This window comes from Brassica napus, chromosome A5 (assembly GCF_020379485.1).
Source record: "Brassica napus cultivar Da-Ae chromosome A5, Da-Ae, whole genome shotgun sequence".
Lineage (NCBI taxonomy): Eukaryota > Viridiplantae > Streptophyta > Magnoliopsida > Brassicales > Brassicaceae > Brassica > Brassica napus.
In genome coordinates, this window is record NC_063438.1 from 17,705,251 (window position 1) to 17,726,406 (window position 21,156).

The 21,156-nt window shown below is 31.1% G+C and overlaps 1 protein-coding gene across 1 annotated transcript; it reads right to left on the reverse strand.

Moving 5' to 3' along the window:
• Positions 1-15,453: 15,453 nt before the first annotated feature.
• On the reverse strand, positions 15,454-16,271 carry LOC106345219 (ethylene-responsive transcription factor ERF022-like). Its single transcript, XM_013784448.3, has one exon. The coding sequence runs from the start codon at positions 16,142-16,144 to the stop codon at positions 15,584-15,586; it is 561 nt and encodes a 186-aa protein (XP_013639902.2). The 5' UTR covers positions 16,145-16,271; the 3' UTR covers positions 15,454-15,583.
• Between the last annotated feature and the right edge of the window lie 4,885 nt (positions 16,272-21,156).

The following is a 21,156-nucleotide window of genomic DNA, read 5'->3' on the forward strand; positions in this document are numbered from 1 at the left end:
TTGATTTTCTTATTATACGTAGACTCTCCATGGCTTATATTTGCCTTTTAGTATTGTACTAGATTTTTTATACTTGCGCTACGCGCGAATCTATTTTAATAATTTAATTTTTTTAAAATAAATTAAAATTATAATTATAATTAATTTATAAAATTTTATATCTATTAGTATATTTTAGATATTATTTTATGTTTTCCCTATTTATATTCTTTTAATTTTTAGAAAAAATACTTCTTAGCTATTTATTTGTATGTATCATCAAATTATAAATGATCGTTGTTAATGTCTTTATATTTCTTATAAAATATAAAATTATAGTATTATATATATTGTTCGATGCATATACAGTGCTATATACTACTATAAATACTTTATTATATATTTGATCTATTTTATTTGAATAAGATAAAAGGCTTACCTATCAGTATAATATTTAACTTTGTTTTGTTTTTTTAATTTTTTTATAATGAATGTGTGATTATATATGTGTATATATTGTGTGCACAAACGTTCTTGAAAAGATTTTATTTAATTATTTAAATATATATGAGATAGCAAAAAATAAATATTTTAAATTTAATCATCATTAATATTTTATGATATTTAAGTAATATTCAATAGTTTTTGTTAGGTAATTTTATATTGAAAACCAATATAATGAATTTTAATAAATACTAATTAATATTTTATTTATTAAGATAATAAAATAAATAATCTTACGTATTAGATTTATCTTATACTTGATCTAATTAACTATGTTGTAAAGCACTAAAGTTTATGTTACTGTATAATTGTTTACAATAGATTTGATATAAGAATAAAAATAAAATTTTGGTAAGATAGCTAAAATTTGTTTGATTTTTCATTTACATGAAAAATTGTACTATCTTTTCAAAGCTCTTATAACTTAATAACTAGATTTTGACCCGCGCTTAAAAGCGCGGGATTTTTTTATTGACAAACTTATTGTTTGTTAGTTCCTAATATGTTTAAAGCTATGCGTTCGGTTTTGATTCAGTTCTTTTTAGATTTTAGTTCGGTTTCAATTCGATTTTTGATTTTTGATTTTTGATTTTTTCATTCAAGAAATATAGAAATTGTTTAGTTATTCATGTCACAAAAATTTAAAATATTTTATTTAAGGTAAATCTTAAAATTTTTAGGAAATCTAGTTATATCACCTATTAAATTGATTAAATCATTGTTAAAGAAATATATAGTAATATTTTGTTAGTATAAATTTAAGATAAGATCAAAATATTAATAATCTAGTGAAAGGGTTTAACAACCTTTTATAAGTAGATTTTTCAAGATTGCTTCCCTTTTAATAGTATAGATTGTTTTTCTAGTTTTTATTGCCGGCTAATATTTAATAGATTTCATATATAACAAAGTCACTTTAATCTTAACATCTTTCCTTAACTGATAGAAATTTATAATACTTTGGTGATGATTGTTTACATGGTTTTGGGATTTTAGTTTTTGGTTTTTGGATTTTGATTTTTAGTTTTTAGATTTTGGTTTTTAGTTTTTGGTTTTTGATTTTGCTGTAGATTTTAGATTTTCTAAAAACTTGAATGGTAACATTAGATTTTAGTTTTTGTTTTTTACAGTAAAATAGATTATTAAAAATATTTATTTTGAAAACCATTAAAATACAAATGTTATCATTATCACTAAAAATAAACTAACTTATATTAAACTTTTATTTCAAATATATACTATAAAACAAAAACTAATAGATAAATTTTAAATACATTTAACTTTATATCTTGAGAAAAATATACAATTAGTTAAGCTTTAAAACAAACTATTAAATTTAAGTTGTATTTAAAAAATATGGTCAAACTTAATAGAATTTATGCAACTTAAATATTACAACATAAATAGTAATAACTGAATTTTCAAATTACATGTCTAAAGTGTTGATTAATAACTTGGACTATTTATTCATTTATTTTTTTCTATTAATTAGTTTCAGTTATGTCACTATCTATTAAATAAAACTGTAATAAAGCAAAAATAAAATTAAAAAGTCATCGTAGATCATCTTTACAAAACTGAAAAATGATAGATTTTGGTTTTTGTGTACAAATGAGTAGTTTTTCCAAAAACTAGTTTCCCTAAATTTTAGAGAATCCATTTTTTAAAAATCTTGATTGGTTAATAAACTAGTTTTTGAAAAACAAAAACCAAAAACTATTTTAGAATCTGCAACAATCAACCTCTTTATCATTTTTAGTTTGTTTATCAGCATATTAGAAAATATATAACTATCTTAATAAATGAATTATGTCTATTTCTCATGTTATTTTTGGTGTCATTCATGCTATAATGATAGTCCCTAAATTTTGTTGGAATTATAACTAAAATATTTTTGATACTCATTCATGTTCTTAGACTTTTAATTTTTGATATATATATATATATATATATCTTATAAATATTTTCCTTTAAATATCTTTATGTGATAGAACTCGTGTGAGATTATCTTTAATTTTATAGGTTATATATAAACAGAATAATGTTTTTTTTTGGAAAATTTCCAATTACTTTTATTAATTAAATTTATATTAATTTTCAACCATTTAGTATATATATTAAGTTATTTCCTTTTTAATGATCTATTTTTATTAGTTTTGATTTGATATGAAATTTTATTCTATACTAAATAAAAATTTCTTAAAAATTAATTTTTAAAATTAATAAATTAAAATAATATTTTGACATATTTTGATTGATAATTTAAAATCATACTTGATTTATTAAAAAAAAAATAATAGTCTAAACATATATTTTAAAGTAACAATAGATAGATCACGTTCTGATTATAATTAGCGAAAGTTTGTGGAGAGAAATACCAATTAATCAACTTATCTATCACTTCCCTCTGAAGATATTAATATATGAAATGTTGTCATAAGTCAATAGTAATTGTCATCAAGTATGAAATTCGATTTTAATATATATCTTAGTATTGTAGTTATTTAATTAGCCTTCATATTTGTTATTATACTATTTCATTTGTATTCATATTTGCTTTGGAAAATAAATAATTTTTTTCGTCCAAAGATGCAAATGATTTTTAATGACTTTTCTATTAGTTTTTAATTTGATATTAATTTTTAAATGTTTATAGTTTTTATTCTAAAGGTATGGTATTCTTTTTTAAAAATGTTTGTTAGTTTTATTTTTATATACTATTTTTGGAAAATAGTATATATAGCAAGTTGATTTATTTTAAATTAATTTTGTTTTGTTATTTTATTTTGTATATGCTATTTAAAAACAATTAGAAGATATCTCACAAGGCTTTTGTTCAAAAGCATTTATCTAATCTTCCTCTTTAATTGAATATAGTTATTGGATACCAATTTTTTCTAAAAATGAAACGAATTCTCCGCAACATGTCCTCTCCGGTTTTGATCTTCTTCTTCCCTACTCTCCTCTCTCCCTATCATGTAATCAGTCCTCAACTCAGCTGCTTTGATCCTGATCTTTGCACTGATGATGAGACTTAGCCAGTGATGTTTCTTAATAAGCTTCCCTAACAGTGGCAAAACTTCACGTACCTCTTTCTTCTCTTTTTCAGCTTCTGCTTTCATTATTCTTCTACTAAACGTTTATAGAACAGAAAGTAAGCAGCCGAGGTCTCATTTCTTCGCTGATCTGGTTGACGTGGGTATCATCAAAATCTTACCATCGATCACCTGCATGCTGCAAAGAAAAAAAAAAAGAGGTTAGAGATACATGGGACTTTGAGACATACAAATGTGTCTTCTGCTTCGGACACGCCTCAGTGAACAATGGAAGGTAGTATTCATGATCAGTCCTGCTCATGATATATTTATCTCTGGGCAAGTGTGGAATAACATAAGAATCTCTAAACCCACGTGGTCAGTACCAAATTCTCTCGCACAGGACAGCTCTTCCACGTCATTCTTTGACGTCCTGGTTATTCGTCCTCAACGGGAATCCCACTTTGGATAGATTACATTCTTGGGGTTATGACATCGGTAAAACTTGCATTCTATGTGGTCTCCATGAAGAGACAAGAAATTACTTGTTTTTCGACTGTCATTACTCTCTATATATTTGGAAAGATCTTATGGTGAAGCTAGGGATTTTCAATACCCCTCATTCGTGGCCAACTCGGCTGATCTCAAATTCTGGATCTACCACCTTGAAGGTGGCTATTTTTCAAGCTTAGCAAGGAGCAATCCATGTTATATGGGATGGGCGGAACAGCCGTTATCATGACGGGATTACAATGCTTCCTCACAAGACTTTTAATTCCTTGGTTTCTCTGCTAAGAAACAAGGCTACTGCTCTGGTAAATCTTAGACGTTGTACCGGGGCTCCAGCCCAGCAATTCTGGTCGGGAGATTAGAGCCCTAAGTAGACTTGGATTTATTTTGCTGCCTCTTTACTTTTCTTTGTTTTTGTACTAACTTGCTGCCTCTTTCATATTTTCTCTTATTAATGAAAGCCTTTTAACAATTTTATGTTAATCTTCCAAAGATTTAGTTTATATATCAAATTTATTCGATTTATTAATTTTTCTTTAATTATTTACTAAATTTAATAATTATTTCTATTTTTATTTTGAAAGAAACAAATTTTGGGTATTGATTTGACATTTTCTGCTTTGACATTTTTTGCTGCTTTAAAATAATATGTGGATATTTTCAATAATTTATAGCCTCAACTTATATATATTATATGTTATTTGTGAATATTTTCAATAGCATATAGCCTAAATTTTAAAAATCATGTATTATAAATATATATAGTTATAATTGTTTGTAAGTCTTGCATTTTAATTAATTATTTATATTTTATAATTATTTTTGGGAAATACCCTAGGATAGCACTAAAAAAGTTTTTATCACAAATATAGACTCTAATAATCAAAATGACCAAAATGTTTCATTAAAGAGGTAAATATACACTTATACCCCTAGGGTTAACTAATCCAAACCTTAGAGTTTAGAATTAAGGGGTGGAGATTTGGGTTTGAGGTTTAAAATTTTATAAAAGAGGAAATAAATATTAAAAATTTAAAAATAAATATTTTAAAAACAGTTTCAAAAAGTATTTTCGAATTACGAAAAGAAAATTTGAAAAAAGAAATAAAAAAGATTTTCGAAAAAAAAATTCAAAAAAAGTAATAAAAAGTTCGAATTTGAAAACATATAATCTAAAACTATAAAAAAAAATTTATTTTTTATTTTTATATATCTAGGGTATTAGTGTCCTTTTACCTATTAAATGAAACATTTTGGTCATTTTCCTCTTTGTGGTCTATTTTTGTAACTAAAACTTAAAAATAGTCTCTTTATGAGAATTGCCGATTATTTTATATTAAATTTTGAAATAATGATATAGATATTAAGTTAACATATTTATAATTTTTTACTTTGTTAGTTTACCTTGTTAGATAGTAATCTAAAATGCTGATTTGTCACAAAACGATTGGTGGTTTTAAATCCTATGTGGACGCCATTGAGGGCTTATAGCCTCAACTTTTATATAGTATAGATTGATTACAAAATAAATGTTACTCTCCAAAAATGATTCTCTATTAATAAAAAAAAGATATTATAGCGCTGATAACAGTCTTGTTATTTGAGTAATAGAATGGCCTTTCGACGTAAAAAAAAAACAGTCTTGCTATTTGTATAACAACGCTTGATTTTTTTTAGCGTTTGTCAATTTAAAAACGTTATGTTTGTTACGGCGGGAAAATAAAGAAATTTTGCTGCTTAATTTGTTACAATAAGGTACGTTCTCGTTCAATCGTTCTTCTTTGTTCTATCTCATTGAAAAAAAAATAACAATTATCTCTTGATTAGGGTTCTTATCATCACTCACTGTATCTCTCTGGCTCCAAATTCAATATCGAAACACTCGGTTGACTCAATGACAATCGCCGGCAGCCGCAACGAGTTGTCGAATCAAATGGAGGTGGGGTTAGATTCATTTCAGAGACAAGTCGCAGAAAAGTTATCGATCTAAATGCAGGAAAAGGATAATGAGAAGAGAAAAAGATAAGGATAGCACAAAACCAAGTTTTTGTTCCTAGCACTCAAGGATCAAAGTCACAAAAATAGGTTTCATTAAAGAGGTAAATACACATTTATATTCATTGGGTTAATTAATTCAAACTTTAGGGTTTAGAGTTAAGGGGTGGGGTTTTGGAATTACGGTTTAAAATTTTATAAAAAATAAATACTAAAATAAAAAATAAAAATTATAAAAACAGTTTCAAAAAGTATTTTTAAATTATAAAAGAAAATTTGAAAAAAAATAAAAAAAAATTTTTGAAAAAACAAAATTTTTAAAAAAAAATTATAAAAATTTCGAATCTGAAAACATATAATCTGAAACTATAAAAACAATTTCTTTTTTTTCTTTTTTTTTTATTTTATTTATTTTTATTTATTTTTGTGTGTTTATTTAATTTTAAACCAAGGATATTAGAGATATGAATGTCATTTTTGTGATTTTCTCGTTTAGTGCCATTTTTAAGAGAGTCATCACCTCTGGTGCCCCCAACAGCACAAAGCAGAATCTCCTATGCCTCTTTTTCATTAAGTGGGCGTGAAATGACGGGAATGCCCCTGAAAAGTGGAAAAAATAAAAAAATTAAAAAAATAAAATTCAATATTGGGGGGGATTTCGGTCGGTCTGGGTTTCGGTTTGGGTTTGGTGTGGGTTTCGGTCAGGGTTTTATTAATTCAGTTCAATTGAAACTGAATATCAATTTCAATTGGATATCTGGAAAAAAAAATTTAAAATTAAAAGAAAATAAAATCGAGCAGCTCGATGAGGAAAGCTCCTCTTGAGAAGAAAATAAACTCCCGCAGCTCTGGTTCACAGCTCCCTCCCTCACAGCAACTGAGTCTGTTATCGACGTCGATAGCTACTCTGGAGACACCGTCGGACGGCAACGTTTCCACCGGCTAGCATTCTTTAAGATAGGTGGTAATGCAGGTTAGTTATTCTCTCCTTAGCGAGCTGCAAGATAGAAATTTGATTTAGGGTTTGTAATTGAAAGTGTTGAAACAGCATTGATTCTGGGATGATTTGGTTGATTTATATATGAAATTGTTATGCATTGGGGTGCGTGAATTGTCTTAATTGTAAGTAGCTTCGCCCGGAGATCTCTCCGATCAATCAATCATACATACATTTTAGTTCTTGTTTAAGCATTAAGCATTACTTAGTATAACTAGGTATAACAAGTAGAACTGATAATTGTTGTATAGTAGGTAAAACCTGGTAAAACTGTTGACAAGTCGGTAGAACTAAGAACTACGGGTATAACTAAAACGTTTTTATTTTGTTCTTGCAGGATACAATGATGAAATATGTGAGCGTGTATTTCAAATTCAAAGGGGAGATCTCTTGTGTAACCTTGAAGACAACAGTGGAGGATATAAGTTTGGCAATGCTAGAAGAAAAATTGTATAAAAATCTTGCGTTGGATGAAAGTAACGTAAAACTGGCATTGAAGTGCATGCCGATGGTGTATGGATCTGAAGAACAGCAAATTATTCGTGATGATGATGATCTGTTTGGTTTCCTAACAACCGTTGATAAAGACAACCGTAGATCTCTTTTGTTAGTGGAGGAAACGAGTAGATCAGATCAGTTAGAGAAGGTGTCGAGAGTGGGCAGAAGTTCATTTGGTATGAACTACGAAGTGTTGCAGGGAGATGATGATGTTTATGATGAAATCGGACCGAAGGCCATAACTCTGTATGTAGAAAATGGTGAAGCAAATCAACAGAAGGATCCGATAGATGCAGAGAATGATTTTATGGATACGGACACTGCAGCAGAGACAGACACTGCAGCAGAGACAGACACCGCAGCAGAGACAGACACAGCAGCTGAAACGGACACCGCAGCTGAAACGGACACCGCAGCTGAAACGGACACAGCAGCAGCAGCTGAGACGGACACCGCAGCAGAGACGAACACCGCAGGTGAGACGGGTATGGCTGCAGATAAGTATATTGAGCAGCCACCTATAAAAAAAGGTAGTCCGGTTATAGAGGCTTGGGAAGACGGTTTGGGTCTGTATAAGCTTCAGGAGTTTCCAAGTAAGAAAGCACTTCAAGAGGTGGTCGATAGAGCTGCATTTGGTGAATGCTGTCGTTATGTTATCAAAAAGTCGGACCGGAGACGATTGGTGTTAAAATGTTGTGAAGCAACTTGTAAGTGGAGTTTACGAGCTGCAAAGATTTCAGAGACTGAAATTTTTTCAGTTAGGAGGTACACATGTGTGCATACATGCTCTCGGTCTAATCAAAGTAAAAGCAGCAACATCAAGAGGAAAGGCTCAGCAGAATTAGTGGCGACTTTTCTGAATGAGGAATATCCTGGAAAACTAAGTACTCCTGTTCCGAAAGATATCATGGATCTTATAAAGTTAAAACTTGGTGTAACAATATCCTACTCCACAGCCTTGAGAGGGAAAAATCTAGCTATTTCTGAGTTGCGTGGTGGTTCTGAAGAGAGCTACAAGATGCTATATAGCTACTTGTATATGTAAGAGCAGGTCAATCCGGGAACAAAAACAGGGGTGAAGTTGGATGAAGCAAATAAGTTCAAGTACCTCTTCGTAGCTCTGGGAGCTTGTATTGAAGGTTTTGCAGCCATGAGGAAGGTGATAGTTGTCGATGCCACATTTCTGAAGAATGGATATGGTGGTGTACTAGTATTTGCTAAAGCTCAAGATCCTAATCGTCACCATTATCCGCTTGCGTTTGGTGTACTCGACGGTGAGAATAATGCTAGTTGGACATGGTTTTCTCATTCACTTCATCTCCAGAAGCGGTTTCCTCATTCTCTTCATCTCCAGAAGCGGTTTCCTCATTCTCTTCATCTCCAGGACCTTTGTTCAGTTTCGTCGGAGCAGCTTCTGCAACCACATTAAACGGCTCAGTCATCTCCGCCGTATTCTCAGACGATTCCTTTCTCGTCTTCTCCGTCGAGCCATCCGTCGTCTGAGTCATCTCCATCGAGACATCCGTCGTCTTTGCCGTCGATTCATCCGTCGTCTTTGCCGTCGATTCATCCGTCGTCTTTGCCGTCGATTCAACAATCTCCACCGCCCTCGTTTCACCCTCCTCCGTCGTCTTCTCCACATTTTCTCCGGAGCCCGTCTTTGCAAACTTCACTCTCGGACCCTCTTCCTCTGTTGGATTCTCCTTCATCTTACCCCGTCGCGTTTCGACCACCATCGCAATCGGAAGATATCACCGGATTCTATCTCCGATTCTCACCGAATCAAGCTCGATTTTGGAAACTAGGGGTCTTTTTCGTGAGGAAAGAATGAGGAACTCGAAATGAAAAAAAAAATCGAAATTGGGGTGGGGGATTTCGGTCAAATACATTGAGAGGGTTTGCTAAAACCGACAGCTTTGGTTTGGGAGAGTTTTCAGGGATTGGTTTGTTTGGTTACACGGTTAGACGATTCGGTTCAATTGATTTACCCATTCAAACGGGTCGGGTCGGGCGGATGGGTTATACCCTGGTATAACTTGTAAATACTTCAACTATTCCCAGGGTTTTATGTCATTTCGTTATTTTCCGAATTAAAAACAAATTATTTATTTTTCTGTTTATTAGGGTGTTTAATAGAGATTGGATTATCACATTTGGGGGCACCAGAGGTGATGACTCTTTTTAAGATATAAACTTCAAAAAGTGCGAGCCAACTTCTAGCGTGCCCCAAATGTAAAATGTCAAATCTCCTATGGGTTCCTAGAGTCTCCTATACCCCTATTTCATAATTCTTTTTTTTAATCAAAATCTAAACTCCCAAATCAAATTCTTCCCGGTTATCAAAACTAAACCCTAACTCCCCCCTATGGATTAGTGAACCCATGGGTAAATATTTAAATTCTATACTTTTCAAATTCAAAAAAAAATATTTTAAAATCGTTTTTAATCATATTTTGATGATTTTTTCGAAAATATAGAAAACAACGTTTTTGGATTTTTGAAATATTTTTATCAAATTGTATAAATCAAATAAAAAATATTAACGTTTTCATTTTAATTTTATGATTTTTCGTTTGACATATAAAATTAAAAGAACAAAAGGGTCCTTTTGAAATTGTGTTATGAGATATAGGGGCACGAGAGGATATGATTCAAAAAGTGCTATTGACAATTGCCCTAATGAGAATCCAAGCACGGCTGCTTCAAGCGCACAAGCCATGGAATTGGAGAAGCCGAAGGCAAAGCAGAACAAGGAAGGAATTAGTTACATCAACAGCCGCGAAGCCATGGACTCATCAGCTCGTCTCTAGCATCCTTCGCTCCTTACCCAGATTCTTCTTCAATTCCCCACTTTCCATCGGTTGGCAAAAGGGTTTTCGTCACCGGTCACTTTAAAGTAGAGAAATCTCCGTGAAGAATCAGTCCGACGAAGAAAGCTTCACCTTTTTCTTCATGATTATGTTGCAAAGTAGCCGAGTATGTCTGATTCTGTTTTTCGTTCTGATGGGGGTAGTGAAATTGAATTGTACATCAAGATTGGTCTGATGAGAATGATGTCAAGACGCTGTATTATAATGTATTGAAGGCAAGGCATCAGGAAAGGAAGTGTCTTCACAAAACAACGAGAAGGTACTTCTGAACTTTAAAAATTGAAATTTTTATTGAGCTCTATTCTCGTTTCTATCACATTTTGACAAGTTGGGATTAGTTTGTTTGAGTTACAGTGCAGTGTCTTATCTATAGTGGTAAAGGATGAATTTTTATTCGGTTTATCTTTTAGCGTAATGCACATTTTGTTTTTGCATATTCCAGGTCTTGTGAAATGGTTTGATGCCATCTGCAGCTGATGTTGCTGTGTATGCAGATTTGCATTCTTCAGTGGTAATGACTGTTATAATGTTCTTGTTATATGTCGTTTATGTGACATCTTTGTTTTGTTCCTGTTATCTTTTGCTGAAGGCGAAGACAGCAATGATGTTGAGAAGGAGATTTCTAGGCAAGCTTCCAAAACCAAGTCTGTTAAGGAAGTACGTTTCCCAATCTCACTCTGTTTCTTAGTTTTAGATTCTGCTAAGTAGTTAAAAGGTGTTGTGTTGAATTAGACTGAGGAGCATCATAACAAGGCGAGAGTCGTTGTCTTAGTTTAGATCAGTCCTTGTCAAATGTTCTGAATGACAAATGCTTTTTGTTTCTTATGGTCTTGTTTTCTTTGAGGTCTTGAAGGGTATTGTAAGAAATGGATAACATCAGTGGATTGCCTAATGAACTGTTGGTGAGGGTACTATCGTTAGTTCCAACATTCACTGTTTGTACTTATGGATTTTATCGACAAGAATCTGCCATTACATAGAGCTCCTGTCATAGAAAACTTGTGTCTTTCTTTATGGGAGTCAAGGGTGGGTTGAGATTGATGTATATCGCTATCTACGTAAGCTGGACGTTTCTTATTCTTCGGTTAAGAAAGAAAACATGGTTCCCAACAGCTTGTTTACTTGCAAAACGCTTGTGATCTTGAAACCTTGAACCAATACATGTCTTTTCATTTGTATAACATAATTCTACTTTCATATGTTTTTGTGATCAGATTGTTCTGAATATTGAGTGAGTGTTTCGGTTTGGTTGTGGACCGGTTCTAGATTGTCAGTACCTGATTTTTTTTCTATGATATAATATTTGGCAATTAAATATCTGAAATTACCGAAATGTATTCGAAAAGCCAAAAGTATAATTAAAATCCAAATTTAAAACATATTTATGAAAAACCAAAAGTATAATTAGTAACATACTTTACTCTCAAACTGTATACTTTAAAATTTACCATAATTATATAACCTAATCATACTCCAGAATTCTAATTTTAATTAACAAAAAAAATTATTTTTTTTCACAGTTATAACCGGATGTAAATTTAAAAATTTAATTTTATAAATATATTTTTTGTTTATTTGTATGTGGTAATTTGTAATTTTTTTTTAAATAACAACATCCTAAACCCTAAACCTTAAACCCTAAACATAAATTTTAAAAATTCAATCTTTTCATAATGTAACTTTAATCTTAAACTTAAACTCAAATTTAATCATTTAAAAATTATAATCTCAAATTTAAAACTTTGAACACTAAATATACACTCTAAATCTAATACCCTAAACCCCAAACCTAAACCCTACATATAAAGTCTTTAGTCTAATCTAATATTTTTAACATCAAGTCTTAAATTTAAAAGATCTTAAATTTATACTATCCAATACTTACAAAAGTTAATTTTCAAAATTTAAATTTTAACATTTTATTTTATATATCTAAACTATAAACCTACATATATATATACCTCAAATCATATATTATCATTACTTTACATCAAAAACATTAGACCATATCACATATTTCAAATGCTATATCACAGACATTAACATTTAAATAAAAATTGAATTTTAATGATGAAACCAAAATATAAAATCATATTTTTGTATTATCTAACATAGAAATTACTATACAAATCTACTATACAAATCTACTAAGAGATAAAACAACATAAAATAGAAATAAAAAAATCTGTCATTGACCACTAATATTAATCTACCCATATCACATTCTTTACCATTGGATTAGATTTAATCTAACAGACCAAATCTAACTATACTCTCTCTTTCTTTTTCTTTTTTCTCCGTGTCGACAGACTCTTTGATTATCTCTTTGCCTTTATTTTTTTTTCTTCTGAAAACTCATCTCTCCGTAGATTCTCTCTCAATCTTTAATATCCCTATCAACAAATTCAAAACATTTTTTTTTTATTAACCTGGGGGGTCTCCCAGGCCCATGGAGAAGCCCAGACTAATCCCCAAGGAGAGGTGCAGCCCACGGATAGATCCTCTCTCTGGGTATTCAAATTGGCCCTAAAGCATAGGCTCATATATGTGTTAGGTGACCAAGATAATTGTGACTTAGTTTCGCACAGCAGATGGATCGAACCTGAAACGTGTTGGCGTCTCAGTTCCGTCTTCTTCCTCAGTCATCTCCTTCAACTTTGTCTCAATCAAAACATATTCTTCAAGCCATGGCTGGAGGAAGACATGACAACAACGCTGGATCTGTCTCTCTCTACTAGTTCAAATCTAATTTTATTTATTTTGTTTTTTAGGGTCGATTCAACAAATGAGAAACTGAAGACACGATGGTACATCCGCTCGTCACCACCACCATCGCTTCTCAGATCCATCCGTCTTCGCCGGGGTCATATTCTCATAGAAAGTCCTTGTCTTTGGCTCGATGCCATTCAAAGGAGATATCTTGCCGGAATCGGAACGAGCCGGAGTCGAAGAGGGAGTCGAGTCGGAGCTGTGTTGGATTATGTATGCGGAGGAAGACGGTGAGATGATGACACGGGAAGGAGAATTGGTGAAGGAGTTCGTGATGGTGGATGATGGAAGAAGACATCAGATGGTGTAGCTGACAGCGTGTTTGAAGTGTCGATGGTGGAGAATCCGGTAAAGGTGGCTGCGGAAGTGGAGCTCTGCGGCAAAGGAGGCGGAGGCGCGAAGAGTTAGGGATTTTTTTATGTTTTTTTTTTGTTTATTTATTGCTTACAATTAAAACAAATTTGGTTTAACGTGTAAACTGAATTTATTTGTAAACTGATTATAATTAATAAATAAATTTTAAATTTTTATTTCTAAATTAGTTTTTGATTTTAGTCAATTATTTTTAATTAATTATTTTTTAATCAATTAATTTAATAAATTTTATCAATTAATTAATTTAATTTTTAATTATAGTATTATATTTATGTCATTTTAACAATTTTATAGAACCAATCGCTATCGATGTTTATTTAACTATAGCATCCAAAAGATCTGATATCAAAAGTGTCAAGACCTATGATAATGGGCGCTGTCTGAGCGTTTTAGGAAACTCTATTATATCAAACTCATAGCATTTAACGACGCTATTAATATCCACATTTCCTGTATTGATTTCTTCCTACTAAAGAGTTCTGGTAGTTCTTGTTATTTCTCGACTTCACCTTCTTAAGTAATACCAAGGGTTTGTCGTAAAAAATTAACATATATAATTGAAAATTTGACTCAGTGACAACGGAGAAAATGATTTTTTTTTTCTCCTCTTACTCATTTTTCTTTGCTCCTCTTCTCACCTTTCTGCTTAACGTCGATATGCATGTTCTCTGGTGGAGGTCTTGCCGTTGGGGTTCAAAATCTGCTCCAGGGGGAGATAGATCTGGCTTGCTGAGCTCTTCTTCTTCTAGAGCTTAGACGAGGCGTCGAGGGTTTTGTGGCAGAAGAAGTCAGCTTTATAGGACAAGGCTAAGGCGGATATAGTTTTCTCGTTGTAGATCTTTTCAGCGTTCTTAGCGGTGGAGGCACATGAGGTACATGACTGCCTCTCTCCTCTGGTTCATATTTGGTTGGTGTGCGAAGTCAGTTCTTCGGTGTGGAGTGGAGTGTGTAACTTTCTTTGTATCGAGGCTTGGTGTCCTGTCTTGGAAATAGGTCTAGATTAAGCTCAGGGGAGGCAGCAGATGTCTTGTTCTCTGTCGGCGCATGCTTAGGGTATTGGCAGTTGTGTGATTGTTGTTTCCTTGGGGGTTTAGCGTGTGCAGTTTAGGTACTGTTGTACTGAGTTATCGTTTATGGTAGCTTATGTTTCAATGTCGAGGCTGCTCTCTGTTTTCTTGTTCCTCTCATGTCCTTCCATGTTTGAGAATCAAGATTGCTCTAGCCATTTTGCGAGTGGTTTTAAGTTTCTTTTAGTCATGCTGCATTGGTTTTCACTTCACCTCTCCAGCGTGGCCAGCCCTGAGGCGTAAAGAAGACCGGTTTCAGGTTCTCTGGAACTTAGCAGAGAGCCTTAAATTGTGCTAGTTGGGTTCTGATTTCTGAAGATCTTGGTGTTTGATGTTGTCTCTACCGCATCCCATATTTGTTCTGAGGATGGATGGATGGATTTCGTTTGGTGGTTCCGAGATCATCCAGCATATTCAATCTTCACCTGCTGGTTCCCGAGGCCATATGTATCATCACAGCCTCTCTTCCATTCGGGGTTTGCGCTTAATGTCATGAAGAAAGTAAGCTTGAAGCAATCATTTAAGACTAGCTACTCCGGCAATGACTCCAAAAGAACCGGCATCCGAAGCAATAAGTTAAACTTCACTTTTTAAGTGGTTATCACGACAGAAAACATTTAATGATACTTTAACAATTTCAGAGCGCTCTAGCGAAACCGTATGATGGGCAAACGAAGCTAGTATTGTAATTTTTGAATTAGAAAATTTTATTCAAACCAACCTTGTAATTAACACTTGAATTTCTGTTTCTTTTTTGGTTGATTATATATATATATATATATATATACGATTTTTATTTTTTTTGGTGTAAGAAAATACGATGTCTTCAATGTTAGAACTTAGAATATTCCAAATTAAACCCAAGAAAAATACTTCGGGGCTCCAAGTTTATTATACGTCACTGAATAAATAATTAGTTAAGTCAAAACCTTAAATGGTTGGTAGCCTCATAATAAGAATTAAATGGTTAAGCAATTATGTATATCAAAAGCAGTTAAGATCCCATATGGATTGAAGCTGCTGCATTTCAAAATACTCATCTCTATCGCATTGACCAAAAATTCGTCCGTACAACTCTTCATAATCATCCACTTCCAAATCCTGCATCCACCCCCTCCTCGGCGAGTCCAATGGAAATTCATTAATCGCCTGAATCTGATCCGGAGACAATCCGACCCGAGAATGTCCCTGACCCGACCCGAGATCTGCTTCAGTAGACGACACGCCCGGTTTAAACAACAGTGCTGCCTCCTGAGCAGCAGCTTGAATGTGCTCGGAACTTGAGCTTTGCGGCTGAGGAAAACTGTCAGCAAGCTCCGGAAAGTTGACATGTGTCCCACGTCCTCGGAGGTGAATAGCCGCAACGTCGTAAGCAGCTGCGGCCATTTCGGCCGTCTCGTAGCTTCCGAGCCAAATACGGGTTTTCTTACCGGGTTCTCGGATTTCCGACACCCATTTTCCCCACTTCCTCTGGCGAACGCCTCTATAAGACACTTGGTCAACAGAGAATCGTTGTTCTAGTTGACCAACATTTTTGTTTTCCATGTAACTAATACAAACGTGTTTAATACCTATGAGAGGGGTGTGTGTGTGTGTTTTGAAATGTGCTTAATTAGATCGAGGACAGAGTTATAGAGTCCGTGTTTAAGTGGAATCGTATATATAGAGAGTAAAAGAAAAGACATGAAATGATGGGATGGAAGTTTTGTGGAAGACTTTGTTTGGTTTCAGGTGAAGTGAGCTTCCCACGTAGTTACCTGTGGAGTGGGACTATGCTGTCATGCATGCATGTGTCTAATTCTACAGAATCGATGGGTTTCTATAATTTAAAAAGCTGTTTTTTTAACATGAATAAACAAGTGCATTTTTCGAAAGCTGTTTTAAATAAATAAATAAGTGAATAAATAGGTGCATTTTCAGCTATAATCTCTGCTAAACATTATAGGATATTCAAAACAATTTATATTTTCATTGAAAAACAGTACTATTGCCATTTTTTACAACTTGAATATATCATCCCAAACCATTTAATATTTAACACAAACATTAAAATAAATTAGATATAAAACAATAAAAATATATTACAGGTAAAAATCATATTAACCATTTACACATATATATATATATATATATATATATATTTAACAGAATATATTAAAATATGTTTTTCAAACATTTTTCAAAAATTGTTTGGTTTCGGTGCGGATTGGGTTTGATATTGCTTTTCAGTTATAACAATTGAAAAACCGTTCAAGTATATAGGTCGATTAATAGATTATAGATCCTTTCTCCGCGTCGCGCGGATAATATATTTAAATTTATTACATTTATCATTTTTATTTGTATGTGAATTTTTCTATATTAAATTATATATAATTAATTTTAAATTTGATTTTTTTTTATTTTTAGTTTGAAGTAAATATTTATATTATTTGTAACACAATTAACTAATAAAATATGAAGAATCAAGTCCGAGATTTTAGAGTTATGTAAAAAATATATAATTATATATAGACCACAAATTATCTTAATTTAAAAGATCGGAATCTCATCTCGAATAAATTTACGAAAAGAAAAAGTACTCCAATAACCTACTTAAAATATAAAACCTCCTTTTCAAAAAAAAAACGTACTTAATAATATTTTTTTACGTGTATTAGTTAAAAATTGACAATTGAATATCGATCTAGAATATTATTTTAATATATCTGTTGTAAAATATTAATTGTAATAAACAAATTTTGAATTTTATAATATTACATGAATTAGAAGTCTTTAAAATCTAAAATCTATTTTATTAACATACTATATTTTTTATTCATTTATTATTTTGACGTTACAAAATATTGCTTTAGTTTTATTTGTATACTACTTTTTTAATAATTTAGTTTCTTTTTAAGTAATTTTAAAATTATCAAGAATATAATATATTTAAAATTATTTATCTAAATATATCCAAATATGATGTCTCATTTTTATGTGTGTTTGCGTTGAGCATATTAATTTGTAATTTGTATATTTAATAACACCTTATTGCATGTCGTTCTATGGTTTTAATAAATATGTTGTCATTTCATTTTTATTACTACTAACATGATTTTTTAGTGATCAGTGATAATGTATTTTTAACGTTATGTATTATATTTTATAGTATATTTTTTAAGTCTTCCTGCTGGCACTTTTTTTAGAATCATTTTTAATTAGATAATAGGTTTATAAATGTAAATAAAACTGTGTATGTTGTAAATTTAGACTTTTTAGTGTAGTTGAGCACTATCAATTGTGGAAATTATATTATGATTTTATTTTACTAAATCTTTCTTTTTTGTGTATTTTTTTGCTTTATTTTGTATTTTTACAATTTTATTGCATTATTCTTTAATTGCAGAGAATTGATATTTACAATTTTTGTTTCATATACCTTAAAAGTCTTCGGTTGATTTTTGTTTGTTTTCTTTCTCCAATTATAATGTACGGTTCGACCGTTTCTTCTTTTTTTTTTATCAAACTTCTAATATCATCAGATAGAAAAGCTTAAACTCTAAGAATGGAGTGAGTATTTATGCTAGAGAAAACTGAATTAACCACTAATATAGTGAGATATTATAATATTAAAAGGTATGGAAACTCTTCTATGTTGTCCTACGCTGGACATAATTAAGTTGTTGTCAATTGATTCTATATTTGTGATAACTGGAAATACATCTTTATGTCTTCTTTACATCATCTTTAATTGGTTTATGGTTCGACCATTTCTAATCTACTGAGAGTAACATAAAATTAGATGTTTATTATCTCCTCCCAATTAGGAATGCACGGAATGAGAGAAATTCAAGATGAGACCACTTTACAATTTTGTCATCATATCTATATAGAGTTAGTTTATAGATTACTCTATCTGTTTCAAAATGTAATCAATTTTAATTAAAATCTGTAATATTTAAAAGTTATTACTTTAGAAAACTGTCTTTTAATATATAAATTTAATCAATTACACAGTAACTTACATAATTTAATTGGCCACACAATATCCAATAAATATAAAATTACATTAAAATATAAAAACAATTTATATAGTGAAACAAAAAATACTTTTAAACTATTATATTATAAAACAAAGAGAATATTCAAATTATATTGAAACATTAGAATAGTAAAAATCAGAAAAGCTGAAATCTCAACGTCGATCATTTACGTTGACCATGTTATTGACTTTGAAGATAACGTGAATGATCAAGAACAAAAAGATGAATTTTAGCTTCAGTCTTTTTTTTAATCATTTTACCAAAAAGAAAAAAAAAGAACAGGAAGATGACTAATAAAAAAAAGATACAAACAGAATACCGTAAAAATGTGTTAATCACAATAGCAAACATTATAGTCTCAAAAATAATCAACTTTATATTAAATATTAGTCAAAAATAATAAAATATATAATATAATAAATTTTATTTTAAATATAATTTAATTTTTAAAAAATTTATCACTGCACATGGTGCAGGAAAACACCTAGTATTATTTGAATTTCAAAAACTATCTGATGCACTAACTTTTTGTGACAAATCAAATTTAAGAAACTGGGCAAGAGATTGAGAGGATGGATGTGGAGAGGTACAAAGAGTCTTTACTGGATGAGTTATAATGGAGCATTGAAGTGCCATTGTTGTAGTCGTAGGAATTACACTGGCGAAGTTGGATAGACGAACAGATTTGGAGTCGCTGGAGACGTCTGAGGCGAGTAGGCTAAAGAAAAGGAAGCTATAAGTTATATAATGGGCTAACTATTTTAATGGGTTTGGATGGTTCGAGACCCATTATCTAAACATTCGCGATGACGTGGCAGTTTGATTGGTGTAGAATATTTTGTCCTATGTGGCACTCTTAAAAAGCCTCAAAATTAGTAGCTTTTATATAGTAGGATTCAAAACAATTTATATTTTCATTGAAAAACAGCATTATTGCCATTTTTTACAACTTGAATATATCATCCCAAACCATTTAATATTTAACACAAACATTAAAATAAATTAGATATAAAACAATAAAAATATATTACAGGTAAAAATCATATTAACCATTTACATATATATATATATATATATATATATATATTTAACAGAATATATTAAAATATGTTTTTCAAACATTTTTCAAAAATTGTTTGGTTTTCGGTGCGGATTGGGTTTGATATTGGTTTTCAGTTATAACACTTGAAAAACCGTTCAAGTATATAGGTATGGTCTAATAGATTATGAGACTTTGATTTTCAGGTCGATTCCTAGTCAAGTTTTTAAGGTATGCATATTCTTGACTAATTATGTTAGATAACTATTAAGAAAATATAATATGTTACAAAGTTTAAGAATAAATATTAAAAATAATTTTTGAAATGCATATAGTACAAATGTATAGTTTTGCAACTTGACATATTTAATATAGTTACCAAAAGTTATATTAACTTAGATATGATTACAGAAAAACAAAAATATAAAAATTAAAAACAAAAAATATATACTTGCCATTTGAAAGTGCTCGCCATTTGAAAGTGCGCATGAGAATCTAGTATTCATATAATTTAGCATTATTTATTTATAGTTATATTTTCAAATATTTATATAATTTGAGATTTATTTTTTAAAAGAAAATCAATAGTTACATGTCTTTAATAAAAAAATTTATACATGAAAAAAAAAGAAAAAGAAAAATGCATACATGGTTTTCTCAACAAAAACATACATGATCTTCAAATAGCCGGAAACGACTTCGTAATACGATTATTGATTATTTTTTCTTAGTCAGTTTAGTAGATTGTGTTTTTTTGTGAACTTTTTAGACCAAATGCAAAGAAAGTTTATTAATGGGAAATTTGCCAATATGGAACTAAATCTCTAAAGTATTGTCCCTCTAGAACTAAATTCTCAAACCTTGTCCGTATAGAACTAATTCTTGTCCGTATAGAACTAATACCTAGTGAATTTACTGTTTTGTCCTTTTCTTTACAATATAGTTAATAAAATTTGAAAAAATTATTTGAATTAAAAAGTACATACTTAATTAAATAAAAATAGGGCAAATTTTCCCCAAAATATCAGTCACATTCTCTCCGACTCTCTTTCCCAATCGAGAGACGATTTCTTTCTCGCCGACGACACCTTCCGCCTCTGAGATTCTTGGTTCGTCGGAGAGCTTCAACGAGTAGTCACATCGCTTCTCCCTCCTCCTTCTTACGTATTTCCTCTGCTAGAGCCACCGGTTAGATTGTCGTTCTTATCTCCGCCGCCGCCGACGATCGAAGCTGTTCAAGCTCGGGAGTAGCTTCTCCTCCCCGATTAAGGACGATTAGTTTCACAGTTGTTTTCTTTTGCTCTTCCTTCATCTCGGTTCCGACAATTTGAAGGTTAGGCTTTGAAATCCCCTTTACGATTTTGGTTTTTTTTTGTTTGTTCTTTATGTTTATTTGCATGTACTACGAATTGTACTAGGAAGAGAGTTCATGGTTTAAAACACAAATCGAAACAAGTTTATGGTTTTCAGAGGCGGAATGTGGTTGAGTGGGG

Coding starts and splice junctions, on each gene's coding strand:
- LOC106345219 (XM_013784448.3), bottom strand. CDS start 16,144: ATGGAAAACAAAAATGTTGGTCAACTAGAACAACGATTCTCTGTTGAC.